Source organism: Martes martes (assembly GCF_963455335.1).
Source record: "Martes martes genome assembly, chromosome: 12".
Classification (NCBI taxonomy): Eukaryota; Metazoa; Chordata; class Mammalia; order Carnivora; family Mustelidae; genus Martes; species Martes martes.
This window is the reverse complement of record NC_137900.1, coordinates 41,792,352-41,820,289: the sequence shown is the minus strand read 5'-3', so window position 1 is coordinate 41,820,289 and position 27,938 is coordinate 41,792,352. Positions and strand designations below refer to the sequence as shown.

Below are 27,938 nucleotides of genomic sequence, written 5' to 3'. Positions count from 1 at the left end.
TGAAAAGTTTATGTACAGGGAACATCTTGGGGTTCAGATAAAGTTTACATACAGGGAACATCTTGGGGTTCAGAAAAATCAGTGGGATTTGAAAAATTTCATGTGCTTGATTATATTATAGGTGTAACTACTAAAATATTCTTATCTTTAAGAAAATTATGAAAAGGATGAAGATTCTTCATCTTTGAGTAGAAACACCAGCATATTACCAATTGAAGAAGAAGGTAAACGCCTGGAGCAATGTTCCTACGATCTTTATTGTTTGTTTGTTTGTTTCTTAGAGAGATTGTTTTTGTAAATGGGATTAAGCCTCTATGGATAGTAAATTATTAAAAAATCTATCAAAAAAGCAAAAGAGATAGTTTCTAGTCCTTATTTATAGATGAGATTAATTTCTCTAGTAGATTAAAATAGTTCATTTACACCTGGTATATTTTCCGGCTGTACATTATTCTTTCTTACAAGTTTTTAAAACCAGAACCCTTAGGAATCAGTCAGTTGTGTACAAGGTTTTAGTCGATCCCTTTCCTTCAGCTGACATGTCCATATCTTACTGAGCAAGTAATAATAAAATTATCAATGTTTTCAAAATAAACATGAGAATCTTTTTTAAAGCATAAGCTCTTAGAAATGAAACTCCAGTTTTGGGAGGCTTTTTCTTGTCAATTTTTTAAGAATTCGAAATCTTAATATTGGGAAGTGGTTTGGGAAGGAATTGTATGGAAGAATTATTAAAACTTTCTGAGATTTCTTTTAATATAAAACCAGACTCCATCAAGCTGTTTAAGCATATTTTAGAGCAGTATTGTTTTACTGTATAATTATGCCAGAATATTACTGCCATCTTTAGGCTGGAAGCTCTGTGCTTTCCTTACCTGTCACATTGCATTAGGTGCTTTGGTAGCTTAGAACAGAGTCCAAGACTGACCTTTCTTCATGTGTATGTTACCCTTCACTAAACAGTTACATTGAAGCTTTATGGTTCTTTAAAATATCTACTTTTTAATTAATGGTTTTTTTTCTGTTGAAAATTTTGATTTACTTTTATTATTTTAAAGGACTATTTGTGTTTGCAATAATATCCTGGGGGTGTGATGTATAAGATTCATATGTGTTAATTGCATTCTGCCATTTTTACACTAATAGGTGAAGAAATTATTTAGGCTAAAGTGAGATCAAGAGTAGTGGGAAGGAATAAAAAGGTTTTAGAGCGTGAAACTTGATATAGTAAGTAGGGATGGGTGTGGGGGAATCACCTCGAAAGCCCAGATATTGTCTTTGCTTTTGAATGTGCATATGGGAGAGTGGGTGGGAGACGCTCTAAGAATCAGAAGTCCCCAATTCTTTTTTAAACAAACTAAGGAAAAGCTTCTAAATGATTCTAATGCATCTACCTTAGTGCCAGTCCTTAGAAAACAAACAAAAGAAATTAAACAGACTCATAGATACAGTAAACAGCTGTTGGTTACCAGAGTGGGGAGGTTTGGGAACAGGCAAAGTAGATGACAGGCAGGGGTTAAGAGGTACAAACTTCATTTATAAAATAAATAAGTTATGGGGATGCATTGTACACATAGGGAATACAGTCAATTATATAATAACTTTGTATAGTGACAGATGGTAACTAGAGTTATAGTGGGGGTCATTTCATAACATTATGGAAATATCAAACCACTATGATATATACCTGAAACTAATAGGATATTTCTTGTCAACTATACTCTAATAAAAAATGAGTAGAGAAATTAGAGTAATTCATATACTGGGTGAAGAGTCAGACTTGCTACAACGGACAGGTTCTGATCACAGTGTCTCTGGAATAGAATGTAAAAATACGGAGGTTTTTGTAGTTTGTCACTGACTTAATTGTGTTGACTATTTCAGGATATCCGTTATTGTCAGCAGACATAGAAGACACAGAAGATGCACAACAACAGGAAGCTTCCCTGCTGACAAAATGGCAAAGGATTATGGGGATTAATTATGAAATAGTGGTAGGTTAGCTCAGCCTCCCTAACTTCCTAACTTGTAACTGTGTTTGAGCAGGAAGTTCATGACAGAAATAAAGATGATCTTCCTAAAGAGGACTAGAGAAGTAGCAAATGGCCAGGACCTTTTCTTTGAAGACCTAAATGATTCAGATATTTTAAAAATTCAGTTTGGAGAAAGTTGAATATTAACAAAGGAACTGAAAAAAATGGTATGAAAATTTTAGAACTCATAGTTCATCAATATTTTAATATTTTGAGCAGTAGTCTATATTATTTAAACAAATATAATTTTTTTTTCAATTCTTGAGTCTGGAATTTATAGAAAGAACCAGAATAGAGAGAGAGAATATACCTAAAGATAAAATAAAAATCATCATAATCTTATATATTAAAGTTCTAAGAGGATTTTTCCACTCTATCCTTACATATTTACTTTGCATAAGGAGTTTAATTCTGCATCCTCTTTTATGCCATGGTGAATGTTTGTGTTTATTAATAGTTTGCATACCTTATATAGCAATCATGACCTGATATCCTAAAAAGAGACTTAACAAACGTAATGTGAATTACCAATTTTTAGATGTATACCATCAAATTTTAGGGATTTCAAAAGGAAAAATAAAACACTAGGTTAAGTAGAATTTTTCATATTGCTTATAATATTCAAATGACTCTAGATTAGGAGAGATCGAAGACCAGATGTCATATAATAACAACTAGCCCTTTTTGAGCACTTTGTGCCAAACAGTAGTCTTAGTGTTCCATTTAATCTTCATGACAAGGATCTTTTTTTTTTTAAACACTCAAGATGGTTAACAGTCAAATAAGAAGTAAGTACAGCTGTTAACTACCGTTTTAATCAAGTTGAGGAAGAATACAATAAGGTCCAGCTTAACTGTAGTTAATTTAGCATGAAAAGAAGGTTGGGCATTCCTTCTATGAGGTAGGTAGGGTTAACATGCCAGGACAGATTACTGAGGCTGCACTTCTGTGGTGGTAATTGATAGTGAAGGGAACCGTTTAATGAACCACGTTGTCATAGAGGTGAGACCCAGGACCATGAACTTTGGCTGTCTTTTGTGCACATTGTCTCGTGGTGGTATTCACAGTAATCTCTCAAGGGCGAAGTGTGCTATAGGTAAGAACCACGCTGTTTATTGGCCTTCATCAAACAAAAGTGAGATAGATCTGACTTTAAGTTGTTTGCTGTGTGGTGATAGAGCATAAATATACTCAGAAGAGGAGTGGTAGAGTAGAAGGAAGGATTAATGGACATTATCAGGGAGGGACTTGGAGTTGGAGGGCTGCTCAGATGAAGTGATATTTACACTGGGTTTTAAGGAGTGAGAAGGATTTCATCCCAGTTGATTTAAAAATTGGATGAGGTAGCTTCTGATAATAACCCTTGCACATATTAGCAAGATTTGAAAGATATATCTTTTTTAATTAAACACTATTTTTCTCAGTTCCTCTACCCCTTAGTTTTCTGAACTATAAAATATAGGGGATGAAGTAGATCATATTTAGTATATCTTCTGATTTTAATATATTATTGGATTCTCTGTGAAAATGGGTGATTTCCTAACATTCTTCATTATTTAATGTAACAGTAGGAAATAAGAAGTTCATTCTCCTATTTGAAGCTTTGGTTCACTTTTTTTTTTTTATTTCTTTTCAGCATAACAGTATTCATTGTTTTTGCACCACACCCAGTGCTCCATGTAATATGTGCCCTCCTTAATACCCACCACCTGGCACCCCCAACCTCCCACCCCCTGCCCCTTCAAAACCCTCAGGTTGTTTTTCAGAGTCCATAGTCTCTCATGGTTCACCTGCCCTTTCAATTTCCCTCAACTCCCTTCTCCTCTCCATCTCCCTATGTCCTCCATGTTATTTGTTATGCTCCACAAATAAGTGAAACCATATGATAATTGACTTTCTCTGCTTGACTTATTTCACTCAGCATAATCTCTTCCAGTCCCGTCCATATTGCTACAAAAGTTGGGTATTCGTCCTTTCTGATGGAGGCATAATACTCCATAGTGTATATGGACCACATCTTCCTTAAAAATTTGTCCGTTGAAGGGCATCTTGGTTCTTTCCACAGTTTGGCGACCATGGCCATTGCTGCTATAAACATTGGGGTACAGATGGCCCTTCTTTTCACTACATCTGTATCTTTGGGGTAAATACCCAGTAGTGCAATTGCAGGGTCAGAGGGAAGCTCTATTTTTAATTTCTTGAGGAATCTCCACACTGTTCTCCAAAGTGGCTACACCAACTTGCATTCCCACCAACAGTGTAAGAGGGTTCCCCTTTCTCCACATCCTCTCCAACACATGTTGTTTCCTGTCTTGCTAATTTTGGCCATTCTAACTGGTGTAAGGTGGTATCTCAATGTGGTTTTAATTTGAATCTCCCTAATGGCTAGTGATGATGAACATTTTTTCTTGTGTCTGATAGTCGTTTGTATATCTTCATTGGAGAAATGTCTGCTCGTATCTCCTGCCCATTTTTTGATATGATTATCTGTTTTGTGTGTGTTGAGTTTGAGAAGTTCTTTATAGATCCTGGATATCAACCTTTTGTCTGTACTGTCATTCGCAAATATCTTCTCCCATTCCGTGGGCTGCCTCTTTGTTTTGTTGACTGTTTTCTTTTGCTGTGCAGAAGCTTTTGATCTTGATGAAGTCCCAAAAGTTCATTTTCGCTTTTGTTTCCTTTACCTTTGGAGACATATCTTGAAACAAGTTGTTGTGGCTGATATCGAAGAGGTTACTGCCTATGTTCTCCTCTAGGATTCTGATGGATTCCTGTCTCACGTTGAGATCTTTTATCCATTTCAAGTTTATCTTTGTGTACAGTGTAAGAGAATGGTTGAGTTTCATTCTTCTACATATAGCTGTCCAATTTTCCCAGCAGCATTTATTGAGGAGACTGTCTTTTTTCCACTGTATATTTTTTCCTGCTTTGTTGAAGATTATTTGACCATAGAGTTGAGGGTCCATATCTGGGCTCTTTGCTCTGTTCCACTGGTCTGTGTGTCTGTTTTGATGCCAGTACCATGCTGTCTTGGTGATCACAGCTTTGTAGTAAAGCTTGAAATCAGGTAACGTGATGCCACCAGTTTTATTTTTGTTTTTCAGTGTTTCCTTAGCAATTCGAGGTCTCTTCTGATTCCATACAAATTTTAGGATTATTTGCTCTAGCTCTTTGAAAAATACCGGTGGAATTTTGATCGGAATGGCATTAAAAGTATAGATTGCTCTAGGTAGTATAGACATTTTAACAATGTTTATTCTTCCGATCCAAGAGCATGGAATGGTCTTCCATCTTTTTGTGTCTTCTTCAATTTCTTTCATGAGTGTTCTGTAGTTCCTCGAGTACAGATCCTTTACCTCTTTGGTTAGGTTTATTCCCAGGTACCTTATGGTTCTTGGTGCTATAGTAAATGGAATCGATGCTCTAATTTCACTTTCTGTATTTTCATTGTTAATGTATAAGAAAGCCACTGATTTCTGTACATTGACTTTGTATCCTGCCACGTTATTGAATTGCTGTATGAGTTCTAGTAGTTTGAGGGTGGAGTCTTTTGGGTTTTCCATATAAAGAATCATGTCATCTGCGAAGAGAGAGAGTTTGACTTCTTCCTTGCCAATTTGGATACCTTTTATTTCTCTTTGTTGTCTGATTCCTGTTGCTAGGACTTCTAATACAATGTTGAACAGTGTTGTCTGTTGATACCAGCATAGGATCAGGAGTGTGGGCCCTAGATTCAGGCAGCGTAAGGTTCAAAGTTTTTGTATAGCTCTGTGACTCTGGGTAAGATACCCACTTTGAACTTCATTTTCCTAATTTGGGAAACAAGGATAGACATTGGAATGATTTATGAGAAGCACGAGATAAACTACGTAATGGGGTTAGCCCAGTCCCTGGCACATAAGTGTCTTTTTTGTCTTTTCTGTACTGTTGTTCGAGTGCAGGCATTTGATTTCATCCGTGGTCATTGAGATTACCCTCCATTTGTTACCAGTATCTGTAGGTACCGCCCTGCACAGTCTCCCTGGCATCTGACTCCCTCCTCTGCATTTGTGTTGGTTTCTGAAACTGATGGATAACCATTACTCTTTCAGAGGCAAAGCTCCAAAGCTTTGTAGCTCCACAAGAAGATTTTTGAAGCTTTTGTGAGAAAGTTGACTTTTTGGGGGTCAACATAAAATACACACATGAGAGAAAGAAAAAACAACAAATGGAGAAATGCTAGATTCATGATGATTTTTTCCTTCCAGGTGGCCCATGTGAGCAAGTTCAGTGAGAACAGTGGGTTGGGGATAAGTCTGGAAGCAACAGTGGGACATCATTTTATTCGCTCTGTTCTACCAGAAGGTCCTGTTGGACACAGTGGGAAGCTTTTCAGTGGAGATGAGCTGTTGGAAGTAAGGAGCTATGCCATTCCCCCTCCCCTTAAATAAAATTCTGAAAAGGCTGCAGGAGGCTTAATGTGTAATAATATGCATAATAAGTAAATTCTTATTTTAAATTTCTCCCCCAAAAGTGTACTTGAGACAAATATGCAATTAAAAATCTGCCAAAAGTAGGAATTTCAAATCTGTGCATTGATCTTCAGACCTAATTCCATGCTGGGTGTTTTTTCTTTGTTTTAGTCCAGAGAACTGTTAAAACTATCTTTTAAAAAATTTAAAACAGTTCTTCAATTTTTAGATGAGGTATTACTTTCACATTTTCAGAATCACAAAGAACGTAGACAGTGAATAGTCTCTTCCTTGTGCTAATCCAGCCAGTTCTCATCACCCTTCATTAGGTAACTACTGTCATACTTGGTACCATGCAGTCTTCCAGATATGGTTAATGAAGAACTAAGAAGATTTGGATATATTCTTTCCCCCCACTTTTAAAAGCATACAGGCATAAAACATGTACCATTTTCCATTTTGATTTTTTCACTTAAGTGATACAAAATGTCAATTTGTAGAGTAATCTGTTCCTCTTCTCTTCAGTCCTGGGTATTTTTTATTTTTATTTTGTTATTACCTCTTCTTTTCCAAACTACTACTCTAGCACATGAGATAGGGGTGAACAATAGTGATTTCTCTTGAGTTCTTTACAAGTCCCATTTTCAACACAATTCTAATGTTTTAGATCATACTACTATAGATAACTAGTTCTGAGCACAGCAGAACTATGGGAATCATCCTAAAATTCATATTTATTTAATAAAAGATTTCTTTCAAAAGAGTACTCATATTATGAAATGTTCTCTCTTGTGCAACTTCTCTTCTTGCACAGGTGAATGGCATAACTTTGCTTGGGGAAAATCACCAAGATGTGGTGACTATTTTAAAAGAACTGCCAATAGAAGTGACAATGGTGTGCTGTCGACGAACCGTGCCTCCCACCAGCCAGACAGGGTTGGATAGCCTGGACTTATGTGACATTGAACTGACAGAAAAGGTATCAGGTTTGAGACTAATGGGAATAAATAATGGAAAGTCTAAATGGCATCTACAATTTTTTAAATCTTTTTTGTCTTTCATTTGGCATTTTATTTCCTCAAAATCAGTGGGTTGTAAGAAAGACCTTGAAGTCAGACAAATGTGAGTTTGAGTCAGGCTTGACACTTACTAGCTCTGGGACCTTGGGCAGGTCATTTCATCTTTCTGAATCTCTCTTTTCTCCTCTGTAAAATCTACATCACAGTGGATGTCTTCAGAGGGTTGTTCTATTGTTTAAATAAGGTAATATAATGATATTAGGTATTATTGGCCCTTTATGCTTGATAATTTATTCACAATATTCCTATGAAAAATATACTCATAATGTGCCCATTTATAGGGGAGAAAATTGATGTATATAGTATAAATGTGGTAAACAGAAGATACTTGATGGTTGTCACAAGGTTACTGCTCTAGGAATAGCTATCATATGGATGGACACATCTTCTCTGTGATTTTAGATCCTATTTGCATATTTTTTATACTTTTTAAATGTGAAAAATTTGAGGCCATAATACTTGCTTATTCTTTTTCATTTACATGAAAATATCAAGAAATAGAGCTCATCAGCTTTTCTGAGGACTCATCATAGATATCCAAAGTTAAGATTTGGACTTTACATAATTTGAGTTTTAGTCAAATCTCACTTAAGGTATAATGAGATATGATCTTAGAACTTGACTTACATTATAGTGCAGGAATCAGTACAGTGGAATAATTTTGAAAACTTTGAAGAGTATAATATTCAACGAGGGGAGTAGGGTGAATAAGAGACGTAATTCCAAATTACATAGAACTCTAGCACCATACATGTTCATACATATTTTTATGTGTTATGCATGGGATTATTACAATAAAGCAGGTAGACAGATTTGTATCCATGGTCCTAGGATGTGTAATAATTAACAGGAAAGATAGTATATAAACTAGAATTTCATCATCAAAACATGTCTTCCTGAAATTTGGTATGTTCATACAGATGAAGACGACTGAATTAACTTAGCTTCACTTTATTTTTGCTGAAGGAAGCTAACATTTTGTATTTCTATTTCCGTGCCAAGTGCTTTATAAATGTTAACTCATTTAATTCTTAACAGTTCTATCAAATGGTAACTGTGAAGTTCAGGTTACGAATATTGCTCAAGGCAACACAGTTAAGAAATCATAGACAACAGCCTTTAAGCCCATGCCAGTCTGACTTCAAATCTTGTCTTACTACTGTGCATGCTAATTTATTAATGAAATAATCATGTGCTCAAGTCACAACATTTTAGAACCTTTGTTTGCAGAGAGTACAAACTTTTACATATAGCCATTTCCTCTTGAGTTGTTATTCATGAGCATTTTTTCTTTAATATCAAAGTAGATTTACATTTTTTTCTGACTACAGAGGTGACATAGACACTGATGAAAAAAAGTGGAAACTACCCACACTCATGCTGCTGAGATATAACCACTGTGTATTTTTGTAGGAGATCTTTGAACTATACATTTTTAATGCCGGTTCCATGTTAGGTATTTCTACCACTTTAACAACCTTCAGTAATTACTGCCTTAATTTGTAAAAGTTTCATGATAAGCTGTTTCTACTTAAATTTGTGAGTGGTTTGTTCTGGACAGATGCTGGGACTCTCCTTTTTCCTTGTAGTGTTGGTACATGTCTGCTAATCTAGTGCCCCTGAAATAAGAGCTGTCTGATCTGTTACCCAGCCTCATGTAGATCTAGGGGAGTTCACTGGGTCGTCGGAGACTGAGGATCCTGTGCTGGTGATGACCGAAGACGTGGGTCAGAATGCGGAGGAGGTTCAAGGACCTTTGGCCATGTGGGAGGTTGATGTGCAGCATATCGAGCTGGAGAAAGGGAACAAAGGACTTGGTTTTAGCATTTTAGATTATCAGGTAAATACAACCTATTTAATTTTTTTTTTTTTTTTAAAGATGATACATGAGGTGCCTGGGTGGCTCAGTCCTTAAGTGTTTGCCTTGGGCTCAGGTCATGACCCCAAGGTCCTGGGATAGACCCTGCATCAGGCTCCCTGCTCAGTGGGGCGCCTGCTTCTCCCTCTCCCACTCTTTCTTGTGTTCCCTCTCTTGCTGTTTCTCTATCAAATAAATGAGTAAAATCTTTAAAAAAAATAAAAAAGATGATATATACTCAAGGTATATTGTAGATAAGAGGAAAGGCAGTTAATGTTTTAGAGTTACCAAAGACATTTCCTTGTTTCTAGCAAATCTTCCAAAGTAATAATTTAGGGGCACCTGGGTGGCTCAGTGGGTTAAAGCCTTTGCCTTTGGCTCAGGTCATGATCGCAGGGTCCTGGGATCGTAGCCCCACATCGGCCTCTCTGCTCAGCAGGGAGCCTGCTTTCCCCCTCTCTCTGCCTGCCTTTCTGCCTACTTGTGATCTCTGTCTGTCAAATAAATAAATAAATAAATAAATCTTTGAAAAAATTAACAAAGTAATAATTTATATGGTTTATTTTATAATGAAAGGTTTCTTTTAACATTGAGTTCATTGAACTTTGAACTTCCATTGAAAATTTGAAGAACATACATTTTAGAAATACCATAGAAATACAGTTTTTTTATTATTTGGGGAATATGTCTAAATCATTTTTATTTCCATGCTCATAATTAATAGTTCATATTTCAGTGGTAAGACTCAAAGTATTAAATACTTCTTTTGTCTGAAGTGAATTACAGAGTTCTAATTGAATGGGATTCTTGTCATTGACTAAATGATTAGATTTATGAAGAAGCTTAAATTGGTCAAGTGTAGCATCCTTACCCTGCGTTGTTTTCTGTGCTGAGTAACTGAGGAAATGTTTATGCCTGTGTGAGAGAGCACAGCTGTTGCTCCTCATTAATTAATACTGAACCAGAGAGCCATCTCCAATGACTCCCAGGAGTTGTGTTCTTTATAGGGCTTGATTGTGGAGCCTTGTTCTAACACTAAGGTTGCTGCGTATCTGAAAACACTGCATCATCACATACTTCATGGACTCTTTCTGTATTTCTTCATTTCTAAAAGATAGGCCTGACCTTTTAGTACACTCACATCTACTGATGTCTCACAATAGTAACATCCTATTAAATAAAAGCTGTTACTGGGCGTCTGGGTGAGCATCTGCCTTCAGGTCAGGTCATGATCCCAGGGTTCTGGGATGGAGCCCTGCATTGGGCTTCTTGCTCAGCAGGGAGCCTGCTTCTCCCTCTGCCTGCCACTTCCCCTGCGTGTGCTCTCTCTCAGTCAAATAAATAAATAAAATCTTTAAAAAAGAAACAAGCAGGTGCTGTTGTCAGTAAGTTATGGATCTGACGTCCAGCCTCAGAAGATAGCTATAAGATTGGACGATTTATCAAAAAGTTAAAATGATAATTTTATAGTGATCTATATAGTTGAAGTGGTCTACTCAGGAACAGCTTGGTACTTAAGGATGCCATGCTTTAGGGGTACTCTTCCTACACTCTTCAAAATGGAGATAGCGTTTACCTAGATAATTTGTTGAGAAGTGTTACATGAAAATTCTTTTGTGAGGCACTTGAAACAGTTACCTATTCATTATAATTCAGTGGCCAATCTGTGAAAACATTTTTTCAATTGAAAAGGAGCTACCTCCTTCTTTAATTTTTTCTTTCCTTCCCCATTCTGTCAGGATCCCATTGATCCAGCGAGCACTGTGATCGTGATTCGTTCTTTGGTGCCTGGCGGCATTGCCGAAAAGGATGGTCGGCTTCTTCCTGGAGATCGCCTCATGTTTGTCAATGATGTTAACCTGGAAAACAGCAGTCTTGAGGAGGCCGTGCAGGCTTTGAAGGGCGCGCCAGCGGGAACTGTGAGAATCGGAGTTGCTAAGCCGTTACCCGTAAGAATTTGGATTTTATCGATTTTTTTTAAAATTTTGTAAACAAAATGGCTCTTAGGCTTACTTTTAGCTTCAGAAAGTGTTCTCATGAATGAATTGTGATTTTTGATATTTTTCTTCAGTATGGTTGCCATCCGTGTGAGTATAAAGATTTAATTTTGAGTAATATTTTTTAAAAGAATGAAGGATAGAAAACGAGATTCATAAATAAATTTATAACTTTATGGTTTTGTAGTATGCTTTTGATCTTTTTTATTCAATAAAAAGGTCATGATGAATACAGAATTGAATATTTTAAAACAAATATGCCTTAAAATGTCTATACCGATACGGTGGGGTGTTAGAGAAATTAAGGGCATTCACAACTAGCAGTGCAATCTTTAATTATAGTGGAATAAAGTGGAATCTCTTGTCAGTGTGGGTTAGGGTCCTGCATTCTGTTGATTTCAACACATTTCTTGTCTAATTACTGCAGAGCAAGAAATTGAACTTTTCACAGTGGGTTCATCAGCTTGTGGCTCTTCTCCTGGGAGGCAGTCACCCTCCTGTCATTAATTAGTGCAGTATTAAAAACAACTAATCAGTTCATGCTACATAATGTCAGTATATTTATTAGGTATAGTGATTACAGCATAGCACTTACCACTGAATTGCAAGTAAATATTAGAGACATTTTCAATATTCGTGGGGCTTTTTTAATGTATAAATATATTTTTAAGTCAAAGGGCAAATACACCTTTTCTTAAGAAAACACAAACACATAGGTACATTTGCATAAACATCAAAGAATAATTTGTTGACTTTATGAAAGAATTTGTTCAAATAGTAAGCTTTGTTAATACATTTGCAATGTTAATTAGATTTTTCATGCCTCACTTTGTATTCCACAAAGAAGTTTGGTAATCTATGAAAATATATTTCTGACAACAGAAGAAAGAAGGGAAATTCTGCATGCGTTGCTGATACAGGGTGATGTAGGCAAGACAATCTATTTTAGGCCATTTTATTTGAGATTGGAATGAATATATTAGGTTTTCCATCAGTGTGATCCGTCAGTGTGATATAGTAGATTAGGAATGTAATTTAGAATCTGTACATGTAGAGTTTTTTTTTTTTTTCTTTTTTTAAACTATGTTCAATTGAGAGACTTCACTGTAGGGTTCTCTGACATTCCTTGTCAAGTAAATCACATTCTTTAAAATAATACTCCAGTAAGGGATGACAGAGAGAAGATGATCCTTTCTTTTTAATATTTTTTTCCCCCCTGCAAATTCTTTTATGTCTTAACACCTAAAAGGCCCCTTACTTATTTTTACATTAAGAGTCATTGTTTAGCCAGAATATTTGGCAGATAAAACTGACCAGAAGATTATTATATAATACAAAAATTATTAATTTTGATCTTTTATAAGGAGAATGAAAAAATTAGAAGGGATTTTCATCTAACAGATGATGTATTGGTATTATTGGTATTAGAAGAATGTCCTTATTGTATCTTAACAAATAAAAACATTAAATATGACTATTTATCATATTTCATGTTCATCATTCTATGTCTAAGTCATATTATTTGAAAACATTCCCATTTTTTCCCTCTCTTCTTCTTTTTTCTATCCCCCCATCTTTCTCCTTCCTTCTCTCTTTGCTGTTCTCCTTCAAACTCATCCTCAAACACTGAGTCTCCTTCTCCCTGCAGCTTTCACCAGAAGAAGGGTATGTTTCTTCTAAGGAGGATTCCTTTCTCCACCCACCACACTCCTGTGAGGAGGAAGGGCTGGCTGACAGAGCTGTCTTCAGGGCTAACTTGGCTCTGGTTAGTGGCCACAACATATCAAGTCTTCTTTCAGAAATCTTATGTCTTATTTTTTGCTTTTCAAAATATTCTAAAATCTTACTGTATACTCTGTTCATAATGTTTTGGAAAACCAGACATTTTCATTTCAATTCTAGTGATTCTTATAGTTCAAAATAGGAAGAAAAACCATAACACATGTGAAAACTATTTGCTGATTTAGGGAAGAAATTCAGTTAGCAATGCATTCTGACAACTAGTAGAATTAATCTTTATATCATACCAAAAGTTGTTGAAGCACTTGTTTGCTTTAATTTCATACTTGGGGCATTTCTAGGAATTATTTAGCTGTTTTCAGTTAATCAGTTGTTTTGGCTACCTTTTAATGGGGTAACTAGTATATTTTTTTCCATTCGATACAAATAATGTGAAAACCACGTAAATTAGTTCAGTTATTAAGAACACAGAAGTCTCCAAAATAGTCAAAACCCATGTTTACTATGATTACAAAATATAATAAGCATCACTGATTTACTACAAAATTTTAAATTGAAATTTTATTTTTGCTTGATCTATATAAAATCCTTCATTAGAATAAATATTTCTGGACCACTGGAATCACTTTGATGAATAAATGCATGAATTTTGGTGCTAAAAACCTTACCTTCTAGTAGAGGAGACAATACTATAGCAATAATTAAGATATAAAGCTAAATACCAGATATAAATAAACATGACATTTATACAACATAAATATAAAAATTGGATGTCCTATTCCATTACTCCTATTAAAACCAGGTTCCTGGCCTAACTTTCCTTTTGGGAAAAAAGTACCCAGTATGACTAGAAAGGATGTGCCCAGCTTTTGAAATCCTTGTTTTAGTGTATCAGAATAGAGTGAGGCTTAAAACCCATTGGCATTCTCCATTATATATTTCTAACCAGTTGTGCACATCTTGCTTTAGAACAGAGTATGAATTATTTCTTTGATTTTGATAAACCTAATTTTGGGGAGACAGTTCTTCTTGTTAATGTTTTTTAATTAACCAGCTCCTAAAACTGCCTTTTGGAAAGTTTTAGTGTATATTATAATAAATACAAAAATATCATATTACAATATCATCAATAATCCATGACACAAAGCTTAGTTAATGCCATCTATCTAGATAGTGATGTGAAGTATTTACTTTCCAGATTGTTGTACTTGATAAACATTTGTGAAGGGTAAACCTCCACACAGTAGTTCACTAGTGAATTTGAACATGTATTTAAAATATATTATTAAAGGGAGGGTCACTTGGAAGTGGCAAACCTATATTCTTGACATGTTTTTGCAAGAATGTGATCTGGTATAATTTATAATTCTTCTGGCAAAACAAGTTGAAATCACAAAGAAGTAGAATACGTAGGATTTTGCCATCAAGACTGAAAATGCTGATAATATAATATAATCATACAATTATGTTAGTTCTACCTATTTTAAGGTGTAACTGAGTGAATTGTAAATAGAGCTTTAAGCTCCTCATGAGTTGATTCTTTCACTTGGTTCTGCTATGAAAGATAGTAATAGGAGCTTTAGATAATACTTAGTGAAATGTTCTGCTTTATATGAGTTTTCCAGCAAAAGGAGTTCACAACTTTATAGCTCCCCGTTCACCATAATTAGGCCCCTTGTTTGTTAGTATAATTTCAGTATAAAATCACAGATATTCTTTTTGGTTTCTGATGATCACCAGCAAGTTCTGAATCAGCAACTTGGATGGTTTTAAAATCTAGTTTAAAATAACTTAAAATAGGGATACCTGGATGGCTCAGTCAGTTAAGCACCTGACCCTGGATCTCAACTCAGGTATTGATCTCAGGGTCATGAGTTGAAGCCTCTCATTGGGTTTCATACTGGTTGTGGAGCCTACTTAAAAAAATAACTTAAAATATATTGTTTTAGTGAGCTTTATAAATAGATAGTTGCCTAACTGCCTTGTTGAATAGTGGTTTATTTTAGTTGAATAGAAAAAGTGTTGACCTCTTTAATTTTATTATAAAATTCTAGAAGTTGGGCAGGTGGTTTTAAAAAATAATGTGAACTGGACAAAGTAAATATTTTCCTTAATTTATGAAATCACTTAAAACTTCGAATCAATCCGGGCCTTTTGTTAATTGTTGCTGTTGTCCTCTTATTGGTGGAATGCGTAACTGATGCCAGCACAGTTAGTCTCCAACGTGTTGAAGAGGGTGAGGAGGTCATGTAGGAAACAGGACGAATTCTGGTATTCTTTTTAGTCTCAAGTGGAGACATGTCATATATGTAACCAGGATTCCCAACTGATATTATCGTTTTGGTTCCTAGGTGGACACAAATGAGGCTGACTTAGCAGATGAATCTACATTTGAGTCTCAGTACTCTCCTGATAATGACAGTATCTACTCCACTCAAGCCTCTCTTTTATCTCTTCATGGCAGTGCTTGTAGCGATGGCCTGAACTATGGTCCCTCCCTTCCATCTTCTCCTCCCAAGGTACAAAGGGGGAACTGTGGGAGTGGTGTGTTAGAAGCATTGTGTTTTTCCAGTCATGGATTCATTATCAGATTAAAGTGCAGTTTCATTCAAGTAGTATTGACTGAGCATCTCTCGGACCAGTAGGTACTATTTAAGTCTAGGTTCTATTGTATGGAATGATAGAGCCAAGGGTTCAAAGTTTTGAGTAGGACTTATATGATAGAAAAATATTAATAGAATGTATTTCTCAAATTGTATATTTATTTAGCTGTGTCTGCTTTAGAAAAATCGTGACGATAACTTTATTTTCTGAATGGTTTTAAAGTTGATTTTCCTGTAGAGTTGGATAGTAAAATATTTCTTGGATTAATGTAATATTTACTAACAAGTTAAACTTAATACTGTCTTGTGTTTTTATATAAAATGATGCCAGTAAATACTTTCCATAGAAATCACAGTGAATGGCAACGTATGGTTAAGTCTCTGGATATGAATGAAGAATTTAGTTACTATTTGACATATCTGTGCCAGGTATATTTTAAAAATAGATTATTGGCATAAATGCCCCAACTCTTCTTCATTTTCTTGGTGATGTACTTTATAGTGTTTAATAAGTAATATTTTAAAACCTGCCCTATCTTCTGGGCTTGAAATTTACATTTGGAGTTCTGCTTTTTAGTGGGTTGAACACTGTTTCATATGTTGGTCCTTCGGTTTTCACTTGTGTCAGTGACCTCTTCATATCTTTTGACAATTTTTATATTGTGTTGTCTGTCTTCATATTGATTTGTTGGAGTATTTTTATATTTTCTAGAAATACAAATACAAATACACAAAACAGTTCAGTGTATTTTATGAGTATGTGTGTATGTGTATTAAATAAACTAAAAATGTATAGGAATGACTTTTTTTTTTTTATTTCTTTTCAGAGTAACAGTATTCATTGTTTTTGCACCACACCCAGTGCTCCATGCAATACGTGCCCTCCTTAATACCCACCACCTGGTTCCCCCAACCTCCCACCCCCTGCCCCTTCGAAACCCTCAGGTTGTTTTTCAGAGTCCATAGTCTCTCATGGTTCACCTCCCCTTCCAGTTTCCCTCAACTCCCTTCTCCTCTCCATCTCCCTATGTCCTCCATGTTATTTGTTATGCTCCACAAATAAGTGAAACCATATGATAATTGACTCTCTGCTTGACTTATTTCACTCAGCATAATCTCTTCCAGTCCTGTCCATGTTGCTACACAAGTTGGGTATTCATCCTTTCTGATGGAGGCATAATACTCCATAGTGTATATGGGCCACATCTTCCTTATAGGAATGACTTTTTTTAACTCCAGGAAAGAAGTTATTCTTTGAGAAAGAAGGAAGCATGGGAATTCAACTGGATGTGTTAATACATTATATCCTTTTAAGAGGAAAGAGAGATTGAAGAAAATATGGCAAAATGTTAACCTCTAATCTAGGCAAAGAGTTCATGTACGGATATAATTTCTTTATTCTTCCATGTTGAAAATAAACCATAAATAAACATTAAAAGTCAAGATAAGACTAGACAGTAACTTTCTTAAATATATGAAATACATATTTTCCATATAAATTGAAATCAGCAGGAAGGATATCTATATTTTTGAATAAGATGTAAAATAGAATTTCCACAGGTCTAGCACAGTTTTCCTCCTTTCCTGATTAACAAGTAATTTTTGGGCCAGAACGTTTTCAAAGCATTTTCTTTTATGTTCAAGGTGCACCTGTTATCCTTGCAAATGATGCTGGGAAATCTCCTTGAATTGGTTTGCAAGGTATAATCTTGAATGGAGCAGCTGCTCCTCTCTCACCACACCTGAGACTGTCTATGTGCCTGCGTCCTGTCTGGAACGTGTTCAGTCTTTACTGGCCTCGGGGCTGGAAGCTGAGTTCATCTCCTAATGGACTCTCGTAATCCACAGCATAGCGTACTGCCTCTTGCCAGTGGGACAGATTGCATTGTTTAACTTAGTAATTGTTACTTAAAGGGATTACACAATCTGCATACTGAGAAGCATATATTTTACAGGGCAAATGCCGGCTGTATGCAGCACAACATATTGGCTTACTGAAGTCTATTTGCCTCTTTTTTTTTTTTTTTTTAAATTCCTGAGCAGTTTACTCTTTTGTTGAAGCGGATTCTGGCAAGCTGGCCTATCAACTGAAATATTTAAACTATAAAACAACAAAGAAGACATTAATGAGGATGTTTTAAAACACATTGTGAAACTGCTGTGTGCTTTCAGTTTTCTTAGAAAGTAGGACTGTTTCTGCATCGTGGTAAATCTCTGCAACATTGTTTTTTATGTTTGTTTTTGTTTTGTGGTGTCTTTATAGCACCAAGATATTTACCAGAAAATTGTGTGTAAATAAAAAACTAGATGATGTATTCATCTTCCTGTTTCTTTGCACTAAATTTATTTTAAAAAGACAGAATGGCAATTTATTCTGGAATTTAGAACTGGCCTTTTTTTTTTTTTCTGGTCACTTAAGAGTGAGCTCACTTTGGAACCCTCTAATTGATAACATAAAACCTTATAATATATGATATTTAAGACAGAGAAGCCTCCATACTGATTTAAAGAAGTATAAAATAGAGTGTGAGCATCAGTAATTCCTCAGGTTTTTGACTTTACTAGACATGTAATAACCTTGATGGTTAGAAATGTACAAACAATTATACCTTGGTCAGGTATGCTACCAGAAGTTATAAATAATGGATTCCATGATTTAAATATATAACTAACTAAAAATAAATAAATATACCTATTCCTGTAGATCTCTACTTACTGTCATTCTGTAGCCTCACTATTGCTGCCTTCACACCCAAGCTCAAAATGTTTGTTTTGGGGCACCTGGGTGGCTCAGTGGGTTAAAGCCTCTGCCTTCAGCTCAGGTCATGATCCCAGGGTCCTGGGATCGAGCCCCGCATCGGGCTCTCTGCTCTGTGGAGAGCCTGCTTTCTCCTCTCTCTCTGCCTGCCTCTCTGCCTACTTGTGATCTCTGTCTGTCAAATAAATAAAGAAAATCTTTAAAAAAAAAAAATTTAAAAAAAAATAAAAAAAAATGTTTGTTTTGTTTGTTTCTTTGGAGAAACATTTAGTATCAAAAACTAATATAATCACTCTAGTCAAGATGATGGGAATCACTGTGGAAGTCTTAGGGACAAAACTGCAAGTTCTCGAAACACAAAAGGAGTCCCTTTTTGGCTCAGTAGGGTTGGTGCACAAACACTAGAGGAAGTACTGTACCTTATGTCAGAAACAATGGGAGGAGGACGGTGAGTTGGAGTGGCTGTGCTTTTAGTATGTTTTCTGAGTGTGGAAGGACTTCTGTTGTGGACCGCTTATGAGGAAAACCAGCTTGTGTCCAGTGAATGTTTCAGGACTTAGCTAGTCTATATAAATAAATCATCCAGGGAAATAGCGTGCCCAGGTATCATCCTAACTCACTCATCACCTTTCAACAGCTCTCTTCAAGTGTGTTTGACATTTTTATTTAACCTCTCATTTTTTTTTGTTTGTTTGTTTTTTTCCTGGAGAATAAGAATGTATCAAGTAGAGGCACATGTTAATGTGGATTTTTGCAAGACTTCAGTTTGGGTACCAAGTTGCACTAGGAAATTATGGAGTTATTTTCGAACATCTTACAGGGGAAGAACTGCTTTTCTTTGAGATCCATAAGACTTTTAAAAATAAAACTCAGTTGGTTGTTCAGCAACCAGAAATGTTTCTGAAGTAGGCGTATGTTGTCTGCCGTGTTGATTAGCTCTTTCTTTTCTATGTGTCTGTGTTAACTCCTTTATGAATAATGCATGGAAATTTCTGTCACACGATTTATAGTAAACCCTAGCTAACAAGGGCGGCTTGGAGTCCTTTTGTGATGAAAAGCAGTTTTAATTGTTATCTTTATTTGAGGTTTGGGAAAGATGATATGCTGCTAAGTATTATAATTAATTTAGTAATACAGAAGCTAATTCTGTAGTATGTATATTGTTATTTTTCATTAGAACAGAATCATCAAAGTTGGGTGAATGGGCCAACAGGTTATTGTCTAGGTTCCAGCAGTGTGGAGGATGATGGTTTCCTATTGTTGTTCCTGAAGAGTCTAAGGATGTTACTTGCTTGTATGATATTCCTATTTGCCTCAATTTTTGTGCCAGGAATATTTGATAATTCCAGAAAGATGATAGCTTACGCTGATAAGGGGAATGTAATTAACTCTGTTGGAAAAATTGATTACCTTTTAGAAAAAATAGAAAGAGATCCATATTTCACACCACACCCTGAAATAAATTCTAGAAAGATTAAAACTGAACCTGAAAAGAAAGCATTTATAAAACAGAAGGAAAAGACTAGAAAGCATTTCTTTTTCTTTGTGTGGAAGAACTTATTAAGCAACTTTTGAAACTCTGTAGTACAAAGTGTTGATAAATTTGATTATGTAAATAATTTGATAAAGAGTTATATAAAGAATTTAAAGAATTTAATTTAATTTCTGCATATATACTATATAACATGTGCAAACTGAAACGTAAGTAACAGGCTGGGGAAATACTTGTGGTATATATTACAGACTTTACCTACAGAGTATATCTATGATAGGAACAAGTGGAAATGCCCTGATGAGAAGTTGGATAGAATATATGAAGAGAGTGTTGACAGGAGATATATAAATGGCATGTCCTCATTAATTGTCAGGGACATGCATAGTAAATACTAAATTTTATATTTACTAGAATATATTTCTTTCAGATTGAATTACCAAACTTATTTAGGGTTGGCAAGATTAGTTCTCAGGTAGTCCCACATTTTTGTGAGAGAAAATTGGAGGATTGTTCAGTGATACGTACCAGCATTTTAAGTGTGCATATTACTTGGCCCATAGTTCTAGGAGTTTATACTAAATAAATTTTCTCACATGTACAAAGATGTGTAATACAAATAACAGTAATGGCTAACAGTTATTGGGCATTTTCTATTAAGTCAGACATGTTATTAATACTTCGTGGTATTAACTCTCTCTGTCCTCCCAATAGTCCTGAACTATGTCCTTCTGTTTTCCCCAATTAATCGATGAGGGGACCAAGGCACAGAGGATAGCTAGTGCAGGAATGAGAGTCTGAACATGTACTCTGGAGTCTGCACTCCGGGGCCTTTCATACTTAGGGGTGGCTCTGTGGTCATAAGAAGATTGAGGTTGACGTTTATTTACTGACATGGAAATCTCTCATGTCTGGATACAAAGATACTTCAAAAAAGAAAGTAAAACATTCTACTTAATTAATAGTTTAGGTTAGTTTTAAAAATGTGTAACTGCATGTATGTGTGAGTGTGCATTTGTACTTATACACGTTTAGTATGCGAATGAGTGAAAAGTTCTGACAGACATTCAGCTGGTTCCAGCTCTTTCTACAGGGGGAAAAAATGGAAGTAGAAGCCATAGGAGAGCTTTCACATTAACACATACACATATGTATACCTGCATGGCCCGAATCTTAACTGATAATAATGTATTCATAGGCTACTTTTATATTTTAAAAATATTAATAAGAGAATTATAGGGAAAACTGGTATGTTTATTCAGTAGCAGTTCATGGAGCAGCTGCTTGCCCAAAGCACATAAATTATAGAATATATCTGTAGCAAATAGATGCATACATATACGTTGAACTAGACTTTTAGAGTTTCAGGGAATTTTAGAAACTAAATATAAAGTCGAGAGAGGTTCTGTTGTGATGTATAGGTTGTTAATAAGGGAGCCTAGAGTAGAGCCTACATCTTACTATACACCTTCTTGGTATTCCCTTCATTTATCTTGCAGAATATCTATGAAAATTTTCCCTATGATAATTTGAATTGCACAGCTTTCTGTTTTCTATAAATATCCAGAAATGCCTATCAAAATAATTTTCCTTAGAGATTTTTGTAAATTAGAATCAATATTCTCTTTATGTTCTTGATCTTACATAGGAATTTCATACTGATTGAAAGTGAACTACTCTTTAAGATTTGAAAATACAAGTCACTTGCTTTCCTTTGTGGATTGAACTATGATTTTGTTTGTGAATAGAACACAATATTGCATCTAAATGATATCATGTATGCTGTATAGTGCAGGTATAACTCAGTTGAACATGGCATACATGATCTACAGAAAATGTATTCAAAAGCATTTATAAAAATAAAGATAATGCAAATGTCAGCTAAGAGAAGAATGTGTATGTTTGCTAATGCGTCTGGAGTAATGAATAATTGTGGTTTTTTCCCCCACTAGTTATTTATTAAGAAATGGTCTTGCAAAATACATTGATGTAACTCTGGCTGTGAATTTTATTTTTTGTTCCGTAATCATCAGGATATTACTGAAAATTCTTCAGATCCAGTACTTGATCTGCACATGTCCTTGGAGGAACTGTACACCCAGAATCTCTTGCAAAGACAGGATGAGAGTCCATCTTCAGCAGACTTGAGCATGGGTCCTGCCTCTGGCTTTACTGCGAATGATTATACACCTGCAAATGCTATTGAACAGCAATACAAATGTGAAAACACAAGAACATGGGCTGACTCTCACCCACCAAATGAAATGATATCAAGTGCAGAACGTCCTTCTCCTGTGCTACCTGATTCACCGGGAAAGGTAACATTTTAAATACATGTATTGTATGTTATGGTGAGGTTAGAAACAGTGGCACTATGGAGTATTCTGGCTATCTCTGCCTTTAGAGCAAATGCTCTCTTGACGTTGAGATTTTCAGAATCCAACCTATGAACTTATTTTGGTTATAGCTCCCTGCTGAAGAAGGCACAGCCAATTAGAGAACAGGGGTAATGTTGAAATCATACTCCAAAGTCTTGTTTTCCTTTCCATGTGACTTATTTATTTATTTACTTACTTATTTCCTGTCAGGGCTCCGAGTTCTTAATTCAACAGAGCTCCCTGACCTCGACTGCAGAGTGTGTCATGCTCCAAAACCTGTCTGAAGAATCGTTTGAGAGGACTATTACTATAGCAAAAGGCAATTCTAGCCTAGGTAGGTTCCTTCCTTTCCACATATATCTTCCCTCTCAACCCCTTTGCCAGAGATGAAATATTGAACGTGGTTTCAGCATTGTTGGCTGTAGGCAATAAAATAGATGTTATAAGTGTTCCTGTGGGTTTTCTGGTTCTCATTTTATGTACTCTATTTTTCCTGAAATGGTTAACAGGTTTGTTTACTTCTGACTAGCTTAAATCCTCACTCTCTTAATTATTTAAAAGTATTCATGAGCCTCATTCACATTCAAGTAAAAGATATATGAATTGTTTGTGTATGAAACAGCAAATCAGAAAAGGAATTCTTAGGAAATGAAAAGTCAGCAATTTGGAATTTTGAATTCTTTGAAAAAGTAAATTATTAGTTTCTTTGAATGTTACCAGTTATGCATAAGTCAGTTTGTATTTAATTTCTCTCATTCACTGAAATAAAGATGAAGAAGACAGCCAGGTGTGCCACCACCAAACTATAAATGCAAGTTATGCAATATTTCTTCCCAGGTGGTGGGATTTTTGTGTCCTCTTTTACCCATAAAGGGGTTGAGGCTGGTTAATAATCACAAAACCTACTGAATTGGGGAAAGAAGATTTCCTTTAGAAATAAAATCCTAATTACAATAGCTAAAAACTATATGGAGGCAGAACACATTTGTTCTGCGCTCATGTGGTTCTGGTTAATAGAATCATAAACTAGTTGCTCTGAATGTCCAGCCGCAGCCCAAGACTGTTTAGCTCTACATCAGAGATCTTGTTCGGTCTGTCATGTAACCAAGTAATGGCCTTTGCATTGATATCTTATGGCAGAGTCTTGTTTCCTTGTTAAATTTGAGACTTGGCAGTGAAGTCTAACAGCGCTTATATGGCGAGTAGAATTCCAGTCTCTGTCTCCTTCTAAATTTTGTTCCATTTGGTGGCAGCTGGGTACTACCAAGAGCAGCTAAGTGCAGAATTATAACTTGACTATTTCTTATATATTACATTTAATAAAGTAATATAAAACTTAATATAATATAAGTAATATAAAACTTAAGCTATAGAACTTTCTAAATTTGTTAATTATGAGACATATTATAGATATCTAAATGTGTTAGAAATATTTCATCTGTTAGTGAAGTATTTATGAAAGCCTGTTACTTTGAATACTAATTCTATAAGATGTTAATAGAAGTTATAAATGGGCTACAAGTTTAGAAATTGGGAACGTTACACTTAAGGAGACAGGTTTTTGTTTGCATTGCTTCTCAGTATCTTTTGGTATTCAAATATGCATTGTGGATCTCTAAGAAGTTATAGAATCCAGCATTTCTTACATTTAATTGACCATGGAATCCCCCCTGCCCTTTTTTAACCTTCTTATAAGGCAGAGATTTTGCAAAGCCCAGGTGAAAATCCCTATTCTCATGTAATTACTTAATTCAACTATTGAACATTTATTGTTTTCTATATTCGAGTTACTGTGCATAGATTTAACCACTTTCCTCAAGGAATATGAGTTTAAGAGAGTAAGCAAATTGACATATCAAATCCTAAATGCATTCATAGGAAGAACATAGAAGTCTTAAAGGAGAGAATAGCTGATCCCTGCTCTGAGTATGGAGGAGTTTAGAAGGACTTCAGGGAAAATTTACCACATAATTGGGAAAAAATCAGAAGCTGCTAGAGCTGAGGCAGAGACCTATGAAGCATTACTGAACTTTGTGTGGCATGGATGAAGTGAGGTGTGACAGTGGGCAGAGTGAGACTTGATGCTTATGGAGTGATAGGTGGGATACACTTGCCAGGGGGTCCTGTGCAGGACACAGGCCTTCTGTCCTAAGATCCTCCTGCCTGCTGGAGGTTCCTATGGGCAGTGGTTGCTGAGAGCAGAAGAGTGACAGGGTCAGATTGGGTTTGGAGACCATTCTGGCATAGGTTGGTAAAGTATTTTGGAAGCAGTTGGGAGACTCATGTAAGAGTCATGGTTTGCGCATACCTGGTTTTATAAACTGAGCCTTTGGATTCTGTGCCTATTTTTAGTTGGCTGAGAGAACGTTGAATTTTGTCTAATATTTTTCTTTGCTGAGATAGCCGAATGGGTTTTTGTTTGTTCTATTAGTATGTCAGCCTACATCATTTTTTAGCATAGTCCAAGATACATAAAATTGACCATCTAAAATATTTTGGGCTCAATGAGAGAAAGGAATCCATCAAAATCCTTGAGGAGAACACAGGCAGCAACCTCTTCGACCTCAGCAGCAGCAGCTTCTTCCTAGGAACATCGCCAAAGGCAAGGGAAGCAAGGGCAAAAATGAACTATTGGGACTTCATCAAGATCAAAAGCTTTTGCACAGCAAAGGAAACAGTTAACAAAACCAAAAGACAACTGACAGAATGGGAGAAGATATTTGCAAACGACATATCAGATAAAGGGCTAGTATCCAAAATCTATACAGAACTTATCAAATTCAACACCCAAAGAACAAATAATCCAACCAAGAAATGGGCAGAGGACATGAACAGACATTTCTGCAAAGAAGACATCCAGATGGCCCACAGAAACATGAAAAAGTGTTCCACATCACTTGGCATCAGGGAAATACAAATCAAAACCACAATGAGATACCGCCTCACACCAGCCAGAATGGCTAAAATTAACCAGTCAGGAAATGACAGATGCTGGCGAGGATGTGGAGAAAGAGGAACCCTCCTCCACTGTTGGTGGGAATGCAAACTGGTGCAACCACTCTGGAAAACAGCATGGAGGTTCCTCAAAAAGTTGAAAATAGAGCTACCCTATGACCCAGCAATTGCACTACTGGGTATTTACCCTAAAGGTACAAATGTAGTGATCCAAAGGGGCACGTGCACCTGAATGTTTATAGCAGCAATGTCCACAATAGCCCAACTATGGAAAGAACCTAGATGTCCATCAACAGATGAATGGATAAAGAAGATGTGGTATATATATATACAATGGAATACTATGCAGCCATCAAAAGAAATGGAATCTTGCCATTTGCAACGATGTGGATGGAACTAGAGCGTATTATGCTTAGTGAAATAAGTCAGTTGGAGAAAGACAACTATCATATGATCTCCCTGATATGAGGATGTCGAGAAGCAACATGGGGGGCTTGGGGGGTAGGAAAAGAATAAATGAAACAAGATGGGATCGGGAGGGAGACAAACCATAAGAGACTCCTAATCCCACAAAACAAACTGAGGGTTGCCAGCGGGGAGGGGGTTAGGGAGAGGGTGGTGGGTTATGGGTATTGGGGAGGGTATGTGCTATGGTGAGTGCTGTGAAGTGAGTAAACCTGGTGATTCAAAGACCTGTACCCCTGGGGCTAATAATACATTATATCTTAATAATTAAAAAATTAAAAAGATAAATAAAATATTTGGGGTATACATTTCTGTGACAGTCTATTCACATTGTTGTCACCTGTCACCACCAACCAGCTCTAGTACTTTTTCATCTTCTCCTACTGAAACTCTGTACTCATTAAATAATAAATATTCTCCATGTCCCTTAGTTCCTGGCAACCATTCTATTCTCTGTCTCTATAAGTCTTGACTATCCTAAGTTCTTCATGTAAGGGGATCTGTAGAGTATTTGTCCCATTGACTAGCTTAGTCACTTAGCAGAATGTCTTCAAAGTGCATCCATCCATAGCATATGTAAGATTTCCTTTCCTTTTTAAAAACATTACTTTCAGAATTTCTTTCCTTTTTAAGGCTGAGTATTTCTTTGGTTTATTCCTTCATTTGTTTTTGGACACTTGGGTTGCTTCTACCTTAACTTCTAAGTTTTTACATTAAAAAAATTACTAAGATGATTAAATTCTTGGAGGAAAAAAAAAGTAGTGAAAGGTGAAGTGTCCTTGCTTTCTATTATATCAGGAAATTCATCTAAACCTCAATTTTATTTTATTTCATTTTTAAAAATTATGTATTTATTTAAAGAGATCAAGAGCAGGGGTAGGGATGGAGGGAGGGGGAGAGAGAGAATCTTAAAGCAAGCTCCATGTGCAGTGCAGAACCCAGCATGGGGCTCAATTTCACGACTCTGAGATCATGAACTGATCTGAAATCAAGAGATGAATGCTTAACCAACTGAGCCACCCAGGTGTCTCTGATTTTAAAATTAAAGCCTAATTAAAGCCTGTCTCATCTACTGTAAGAATGAAGACCCATTGTTAGAACTCAGACTGTTGACATCTGAAGATGTTTACATCACTCTAAAGAGATGCACTGTTACTGTGAAGGGCCCCAGAGCAGACCTGTGAAGGGACATCAGTCACATCTATGTAGAGCTCAGTCTCCTTGGAAAGAAAAAGAAGAGGCTCCAAGTTGACAAATGGTGGGGAACTAGAACAGAACTTGCTGTGGTCTGCACTCTCTGTTGTCATGTACAGAACATGATCAAGCGTGTTACACTGGTCTTCCAGTACAAGATCAGGTCTGTGAATGCTCATTTTCCCAACAATATTATGATTCAGGACAATGGTTCTCTTGTTGAAATCCAAAATGTCTTGGGTGAAAAATATATCTACAGGGTTCATGTGAGGCCAAGGGTTGCTTGTTCAGTATCTCAAGCCCAGAAACATGAGTTAATTCTTGGGAAATGATATTGAACTTGTATCAAACTAAGCTGCTTTGCTTCAGCAAGTCCCACCAGTTAAAAGCAAGGATATCAGAAAATTTTTGGATAGTATCTATTTTTTTAAAAAAGGAAGCGTTCAGCTGGCTGATGAATGAGATCTAAGTCATCCAGCTACAAGAAACAGCAAGATGCAAGATGCACATAGGGGAAGCAAAGGAAAAATAAGATAAAAACAGAAAGAGGCAAACCATAAGAGACTCTTAACTGTAGAGAACAAAGTGAGAGTTGCTGGAGGAGCAGTAGCTGGGAGGATGGGCTGAAATGGGTGATGGGTATTAAGGAGGGCACTTGTGATGAGCACTGGGTGTTGTATGTAAGTGATGAATCACTAAATCTTCCTCCTAAAACCAGTCCTACCCTGTGTGTTAACTAACTGAATTGAAATTAAAACTTGGGGGAAAAAATGAAAATCTTCCAGAAAACAGTTCTTAGGAACATTGAAATCAACAAATGTGCTTTCAAAAAAATAATAAAAAATAAATGTCCATTACAGTGGAATCTTATTCACCCACGAGAAAGAAGGAACTCCTGCCATTTGTGACTACATAGATGAACCTAAGTGAAATAA

At 36.0% G+C, this 27,938-nt stretch overlaps 1 protein-coding gene and 1 pseudogene across 2 annotated transcripts in view; both read left to right on the top strand.

Moving 5' to 3' along the window:
• MPDZ (multiple PDZ domain crumbs cell polarity complex component) overlaps window positions 1–27,938 on the top strand; it is a 156,602-nt gene that overhangs the window by 66,904 nt on the left and 61,760 nt on the right. The window contains exons 12-20 of the mRNA XM_080819599.1: window positions 153–224; window positions 1,885–1,994; window positions 6,281–6,427; window positions 7,299–7,463; window positions 9,215–9,403; window positions 11,161–11,370; window positions 15,510–15,677; window positions 22,045–22,329; window positions 22,600–22,723. Of these exons, the coding sequence (XP_080675725.1) occupies window positions 153–224; window positions 1,885–1,994; window positions 6,281–6,427; window positions 7,299–7,463; window positions 9,215–9,403; window positions 11,161–11,370; window positions 15,510–15,677; window positions 22,045–22,329; window positions 22,600–22,723 (1,470 nt within the window). The remainder of the gene's footprint in view (window positions 1–152; window positions 225–1,884; window positions 1,995–6,280; window positions 6,428–7,298; window positions 7,464–9,214; window positions 9,404–11,160; window positions 11,371–15,509; window positions 15,678–22,044; window positions 22,330–22,599; window positions 22,724–27,938) is intronic.
• LOC308352949 (large ribosomal subunit protein uL6-like) lies at window positions 24,430–27,465 on the top strand (annotated as a pseudogene). Its single transcript has 2 exons — window positions 24,430–24,443; window positions 26,908–27,465. The product of its transcript is annotated as a large ribosomal subunit protein uL6-like (transcript).